The sequence below is a fragment of the Panthera pardus genome, unplaced genomic scaffold (assembly GCF_024362965.1).
Source record: "Panthera pardus isolate Hobbes unplaced genomic scaffold, ASM2436296v1 HiC_scaffold_11, whole genome shotgun sequence".
Classification (NCBI taxonomy): domain Eukaryota; kingdom Metazoa; phylum Chordata; class Mammalia; order Carnivora; family Felidae; genus Panthera; species Panthera pardus.
Genome location: NW_026526666.1, coordinates 75,611,524 through 75,619,389, shown reverse-complemented (window position 1 = coordinate 75,619,389; position 7,866 = coordinate 75,611,524). Strand labels below are relative to the sequence as shown.

Below are 7,866 nucleotides of genomic sequence, written 5' to 3'. Positions count from 1 at the left end.
GTTGAGTGTCTGACTTCAGCTCAGGTCATGATCTCACAGCTGGTGACTTCAAGCCCCGCGTCGGACTCTGTGCTGACAGCTCAGCTGGCATGCTCTGTCCCTCTGTCTCTCAAAAGTAAATAAACATTTAAAATTAAAAAATTAAATGTGGGGGGCGCCTGGGTGGCTCAGTCGGTTAAGCAGCCGACTTCAGCTCAGGTCATGAACTCTCGGTCTGTGAGTTCGAGCCCCGCGTCAGGCTCTGTGCTGACAGCTCAGAGCCTGGAGCCTGTTTCAGATTCTGTGTCTCCCTCTCTCTGACCCTCCCCCGTTCATGCTCTGTCTCTCTCTGTCTCAAAAATAAATAAACATTTAAAAAATTAAAAAAAATAATAAAAAAAATAAAAAATGTGGGCTGAGATGTCTTGCATAGTGATAATTCATCTTTGGATATGTTCAGGTGTCTAAGAAGGAAGTCAAACTATAAATGGGTTTTTGGACTAGGTTCTTTTTAATTTTTTTTTAACATTTATTATTCATTTTTGAGAGACAGAGACAGAGCATGAGCGGGGAAGGGGCAGAGAGAGAAGGAGACACAGAATCCGAAGCAGGCTCCAGGCTCCGAGCTGTCAGCACAGAGCCCGACGCGGGGCTTGAACTCACGAACTGCAAGATCATGACCTGAACCGGAGTCGGACGCTCAACCGACTGAGCCACCCAGGTGCCCCTGGACTAGGTTCTTTTAAGGTATGTTATAGTATGGAGATTTACAATACCTTGCATTTGTTTGTAAATGTCACTACAAATAATAGTTGCACTTACCTCTATGTGTAGCTTATTCTTTTACACAAATTTTCAACTTCTCACTACAGGCCTACAAGGTAGAAGTTACCCCACGTCACAAGGTATTAAGGCTTGAGTTAAGTAATTTGCTCAAGGTAACAAGGTTAGTGAATAGGAGAGCCAAAAGTTTTAACCCAGATCCATTGTATTCCCAAAGGCCTATCCTCTTAACAGTTACTCTATAAAGATTCTATCCAGGGGCACCTGGGTGGCTCAGTCAGTTAAGCATCCAACTCAAGTTCAACTCAGGTCATCATCTATGGTTTGTGAGTTCCAGCCCTGCAGCGGCTGTAAGCTAACAGTGTGGAGCCTGCTTGGGATTCTCTCTCTCTTCCTCTCCCTCTGCCCCTCCCCCACTTTCTCTCTCTCCTTCCCTCTCTCTCTCTCAAATAAACTTTAAAAAATAAATAAATAAAAGGATTCTACCCAAACAAGTGCACAGATATGGTAATAGGCACTTGATGAATGAGCAGTGTAGGCCATAAAGATATTTTTAATTCTTCCAGGGGACTTTGCATTCATCTAATATTTTATTTTAAAAAGTTTTTAATGTTTATTTTTGAGAAAGAAAGAGTGTGAGCAAGGGAAGGGCAGAGAGAGAAGGAGACAAAGAATCTGAAGCAGGCTCCAGGCTCTGAGCTGTCAGCACAGAGCCCAATGCGGGGCTTGAACTCATGAACCGTGCGATCATGACCTGAGCTGAAGTTGGACACTTAACAGACTGAGCCACCCAGGCACCCCTCACTTAATATTTAGACTTCTCCTATGTGCCAAGCCCTAGAGATACAGTAGTCAATAAAAGGGACATGGTCCCTGTCTTCAAGTTGATAATAGGAAAGACAGATGTTAAACCAAAAATTTCACAAATAACTATAATTGTGTTAAGTGCTTTGAAAGTAAAGTGAGAGGTGCCATGTAACAGGGGGTCTAATCTAGTATAGAGATTCTCAAGCAATGATTTAGTTGTCACAGCCCTATCTTTCTCCAAAAAGTTTCTGGTTGGCATTCTTTAATAGTTTCTGACCTATTTTAACCTTTAATAGCCAAATCCAAAGTCTTATCTGAGTCCCTTTTATGCCTTGCTAGAAAAGATTTTGCGTTCAGTCACTAGGAGACTGTGGGTTTAACATCAATAGCAGTCACTCCTGAACCAGTAGGTCATTTCACCCTGATGCAAGTACATTTCCAACGGCACTCTGGACTCCATATTCTGGATGTGTCTCTGGCACCTCAAGCAACTTGCCTTACCTCCCCTTCTTGCAAGAACAAAACAGTTCTTGCCTCTACCAGGCCTCCCTCTTGCTGTCCTTTCAACCAGAATGAGCAGATTGGAATAGCATCAGACAATATTTTTCCAAAAATTGTCATAACTGACCCCTTTTCTTCCTTTTTCTGCCTCTCCCTCTTCTTGGTGCAAACCCACTTTTGGATTCTTGGCTGTCTTCACAATTGATCTCACAGTTCATACGCTTGTGTGTGAACTCTTTTCATGTAAGTTTTTTAGGTACAGACTATACATTTTGTATTTTCATACCTCCTTGTTGAAAGTACATAGGTAGTAGCCAGTAAATAGTTGTTTTGATAACATGTGATTTAAGTTATTGTACAGCACGCCACTGTTTACCAAGTGTTTAGAAAATGATATCATTTGTTTCCAACATAAACCTTGCAAAAGATGTGGCATTCCCATCTGTAAAGAGATGAGCAAAATGAGGCTCAAATATGTTTAAAGTCTTCCCAAAGATCACAATTTCTAAACAACAGTGACATGTGAAAAAAGGGAATGCGACAAAATGATCCAATAATATCCCCCCTCCACATTTGCCTAATCCCTAAAGAGCAAACTATTCAGTCTTCAGGAAAACTTTCTTTAAATCCTCAAATCTCCACTTAACCTCAGTTAATAATTGCTGTCTCTCAGTGTATTGTTGGAAGTGTTTTATATCTACACTCCCCAAGAAAGTGACCGCTAGCCACATTGGCTAAATAATTAAATTTATCTAATTATAATTAAATAAAATGTAAAATCCAATTCTTTGGCCACACTGTTCACATCGGACAGAGCAGATATAGAATATTCCCATCATTGCAGAAAGTTCGATTGGACAGTGCTGGGCTAGAGCTAGAACTTGCCAAAGATCAGAGAAAGCAGTATGACTGAACCGAAAATCTAGGCCAGTAGCTGGTTGGTTCTGAGTGAGAAAGTTCACTGGGTGAGTGGGAAGCAAGCTGACCTTTGAAACAGTGACATCACAATGTACAGTTCACAATGGCTCCAGAACACCTCGGCTCCAAGGCCACGCTCCCTAGCCCATATCTAGGTTCCTGAAGCCTCTGCACATGTAATTCCAGGAGCTGCTGTCTTACTAAAATGTCAACATCTTTGTCCTCATCTTCTGTCTGGGACAACCTCGTAGAATATCTCTCTCTGAGCTCAATATGGAAGTGGCTACAAGCAACTCTTCTGGGAGAGACTAGTCCACCTCAGCAAACAAATTTTGGAGTACTAGATACCCTTGCTCCAATTGTGCAAGTTATCCTGGGGATTTCTTTTTTGCTTTTGTTGGGAGTAGGAGTATATATCTTATGGAAACGAAGTGTTCGGTCAATTCAGGTCATACTCTTTTGTTTCAGAGGAATTTAAATAGTTAGAAATTGAAACTTGGTTAGTTCTCTCCCGCATTGCTGCCATACCCGTATTTTAAGACCATGCAGATGAGGAAAGGATGAACCCTAATCTCTGAAATTGGTTGAAACTAGGTTATCCTTAAAAACTTTTGCCAGTTAGGTTTCGAGCATAAAACGCTCTCTCTCTCACAGTGGTTTTTGGCCTGTTTTAGAATAAAACAGATGAAACAAGCTTATAAACTGAGAAGGCAGCTTAACCTCAAACTTATTTGATCACATATTCATCTTTGAGTTTTTACTATGTGCCTGACACCATTAGGGGCACCTTTTCATAGAATAGGCATTGCAAGGATAATTGGGATCTTGGGTTTGGCTTTGCGTTCTTACTGTGACATTGCTCTGTACCTGATGTCAAGGCATGTATATTCATTAGGCACCGATATTTTCATTATTTCTTTGTTTTCACAATATCAGGCTTGGGCACCTGACTGGCTCAGTCAGTTAAGCATCTGACATCGGCTCGGGTCATGATCTTGCTGTTCATGAGTCTGAGCCTCACGTCAGGCTCTCCGCTGAGAGCACAGAGCCTGCTTCAGATCCTGTCTCCCTCTCTCTATGCCCCCCACCCCCGCCTGCTCATGCTCTCTCTCTCTCTCTCTCTCTCTCTCTCTCTCTCTCTCTCACACACACACACACACACACACACACACACACACACATAAATAAATAAATAAATAAATAAATAAAACATTGAAAAAAAAACCAACAGGGGCGCCTGGGTGGCTCAGTCGGTTAAGCGGCCGACTTCACCTCAGGTCATGATCTCGTACTCCGTGAGTTCGAGCCCCGCGTCGGGCTCTGTGCTGACAGCTCGGAGCCTGGAGCCTGTTTCGGATTCTGTGTCTCCCTCTCTCTGACCCTCCCCCGTTCATGCTCTGTCTCTCTCTGTCTCAAAAATAAAATAAATGTTAAAAAAAATTTTTTTTAATAAAAAAAAGAAAAAAAAACCAACAATATCAGACTCAATAAATAGGGATTCTTCTAGGGAATAGGAGCATAATTGGCTGGGATTGTAAGAAACGAGGATTTTACATACTTCTAATCACCAATAATAATAACTTCATAGTTTTATCACCAGCAATAATAGCTATATTTACAATGTAGTCAAATGCTTTCTTTTTTTTTTTAATGTTTATTTGTTTCTGAGAGAGAGAGGGAGAGAGAGAATCCTAAGCAGACTCTGCCTGTCAGCAGAGCCCAATGGGGGACTCTAACCCATAAACCATGAGATCATGACCTGAACTGAAATCAGGAGTCTGACACTTAACCAACTGAGCTAGCCAGGATCCCCCCAATTTTTTTTAAGTTTATATGAGAGAGAGAATGTATGTGCGAAAGTATGCTCGGGGGAGGGGCAGAGAGAGAAGGAGAGAGGATCCCAAGCAGAACCCACGAACTGTGAGATCATGACTTGAGCCACAGCCAAGAGTCAGACACTTAACTGACTGAGCCACCCAGAAGCCCCTAGTCAAAATGTTTTTAGAATCCCAACAATAACATGAAGCGGATAGAGGTTGTTTTCATATAGAGGTTTCATTTTCATTATCATCTCCATTTTGTAGGCAAGCGAACTTGGTTATCACTGAACCAAGTTGACATAGACTGTAAAAACTGGCAAATCTGAGATTTGAACCCAACTTTTAGGATGCCAAATTCAAATCTCCAAAATCTCATTTAATGTAATCTAACTAATGTAAATCCCCAACAGAGATATGCGTGTATACATGCACTTCAGTTAGCTAATAGAAGAATATAAGGCCAAAAACCCAAACTGTTTTCTATAATTCTGGGTTCTGCTCTTGTCTGGTTAATGTTCAGCTCAATTAGATGAACCCGCAGCCCTCTGGACACCTCAGCCAAGAAAAAGAGTTGGTATAACAAGTGGTTAACAGCAAGGGCTTTGGAGTCGGACTGCGGGGGCTCAAACCTTGGTTCTGTAGCTTGCTGTGTTGACTGACAGCAACCAGCCTCCAAAACCCCACTTTCCTTTATCTGTAGGATGGGTTTGCTAACAGTGCCTCTCTTAGAGTTGTAGTGAGGGTTAAAGGAGATATTGTGTATGTAAAGCTCAGCACGCACTAAGTACTCAATAAACAGGGCCAGTTATCATAACAAGGAAGAAAGATGATTGGTTGTTTTTTTTTTTTTTTATCCTGACAGGAATCTATCCTAGATCATTAAAAATTTTCCCCCAGGGGCACCTGGGTGGCTCAGCCAGTTAAGCGGCCAACATGGGCTCAGGTCATGATCTCGTGGTCCGTGGGTTCGAGCCCCACGTCGTGCTCTGTGCTGACAGCTCAGAGCCTGGAGCCTGTTTCAGATTCTGTGTCTCCCTCTCTCTGACCCTCCCCCGTTCATGCTCTGTCTCTCTCTGTCTCAAAAATAAATAAACGTTAAAAAAAAAAATAAAAATAAAAAAAAGGTAAGGTAGGCTAAACTGAAAAAAAAAAAAAAAAAAATTCCCCCAGGACCAGGAAACCTAGTTTTTCAGACCACTGTGTCCTGAGGGAACCTACACGGAAGTCAGAATTCCTGGGTTTCAGTCCTGGCTCTACCATTCCCAAGTATACGACCTTGGACAATGGTAGGGTCCAAACTGGAAGGTATTTAAATGGCTACCCAGTTCTGGTTTTTTTCTACATAAACAGGTCATACATAGGCAAAACGCCCTCCTAGCACAGATCCCTGCCTGTGACAAATTTTTAGTAAATGGTATCTATTATTATCATCTTCACTAATTAAATGCAAATAATAATCCCTGACCTGCGTATCACTGTGTTTTGTGGTGAAGATCAAAAGACGAAAAGGATGTGAAGGTGTTTTGTTAAACAGAAGCCTTGGTGTAGGGATGAGGGATTATTGTTACTGTTAGGTTTTTGTTTTGATTCTGTTAGTAAACTGAGGCATTCGTGCGAATAAACAAGTAACGTTCAACTTCTGTTGTTTTATTTTAGAAAATATTGTTGTTTGTCATCACACTCTACAAACTTTACAAGAAGAGCGCAGATTTTTTTCAGGCTTTGCTGGTCAACCCAGAAGGGAACACTCTCCCGGGTCAAGACAATAACTTCTTCCTGTCCTTGGGTCTGCAAGAGAGAATTTTGAAAAAACTTCAGATGGTGGAAAACAAAGTGAAGGACCTGGAGGGGATGATCATTTCCCACAAACCTGCCATGAAGAGGGATTGCTCCTCTGAGCCCTACTGCAGCTGCTCTGACTGCCAGAGTCCCTTGCCCGCATCAGGATTTACTTCCACATCTGAAATGTGACGGACTCCAATCTCTTCCAGAAAAGCACTGTTTTTTCCCTCATGTGTGTGGTGGTGTATCAATAAAGATAGAGAACTATATTGAAATTACCCTGCAAGGACGGGCTCTCTATTCACTAGGGCCCAGCTTCTACTGACGTGTGCGGTGGGGTAATGTGGGGTATAGTCGTCGTTAAAAATGTCTCTGAGATACTGATGTCACTTGGTAGGCTGGAGACCATAAACAGGCATATTGCAACAAGGATGACCAAACCGGAATATGTGGGATGGGAAAAGAAGGGAAGGTGGGTCAGGGATGCAACCTTGGGCTCCACGCTGAAGAGGTTGGATTGGATACAATAAAAACAGCAAGAAAGTGCTGTTGAAGGGCAATGGTGTGGACTGTCCTGTAGAGGTAGGCTGGCTCTTGTGCTGGTCTTTGGTCTGAAGGTAAATAATGTGGCCTGGGAATCTGTGTTCATTAATTACTCAGAGGTGGACAAGGGTGGGGTGGACATAAAGGACACTATAATTTTATCCAACTTTTATTGATACTTAATCTGGGCTAAGCATTATAACCCTTGGGAATCTGTCCTGAGTGCTTCAGGAGCACCCAGTTTGGCTGGTTGGGCAGTTAATTTCAGAACAAGGAGTTATATGTGATACAGTGGGGTTATACCAACTTGAACTTAGCTGAATTCTCCTATGTGAATCCCAGCTAGGCAGGGAGGGAAGGAGGCACCTACCTGCCATTTCACTTGATGGGTGTGCCCCCCCGATAGGAAGGAGGGCCCACGGAGGGAGGGATGGTAGTAAATCATCCCTTCAGTGGGTGGGTCTCAGATTCCCCAAGCCTTATAGTGTGTGCATTTTTGCCACAATAAATGTGATTATAGTCATTGAAATACTTTGCAACTCTCTGCCACCCAAATGAAATACTTGGGCAAAGAAAGCAGCAGTGATTTATGGCCATCCTGGAGAAAAACTGGCTGTGCTGTTCAACAGGATACGATATAACAATCTCCCAAGCTGGCATCTTCCTAAGGGATTTCCAAGGGTAATTTTGATCATAAGTTTTTTCCAGTGCACTGGCATTAAAATGCAACCTC

General features: G+C 42.4%; 1 protein-coding gene across 1 annotated transcript; it reads left to right on the top strand.

The window, feature by feature from the left end:
* The first annotated feature begins 3,099 nt into the window (after positions 1 to 3,099).
* TMCO2 (transmembrane and coiled-coil domains 2) lies at positions 3,100 to 6,868 on the top strand. Its single transcript, XM_019429104.1, has 2 exons — positions 3,100 to 3,436; positions 6,465 to 6,868. Exons 1-2 carry the CDS (start codon positions 3,194 to 3,196, stop codon positions 6,777 to 6,779), a joined length of 558 nt encoding a protein of 185 aa, XP_019284649.1. The 5' UTR covers positions 3,100 to 3,193; the 3' UTR covers positions 6,780 to 6,868.
* Positions 6,869 to 7,866: the final 998 nt, after the last annotated feature.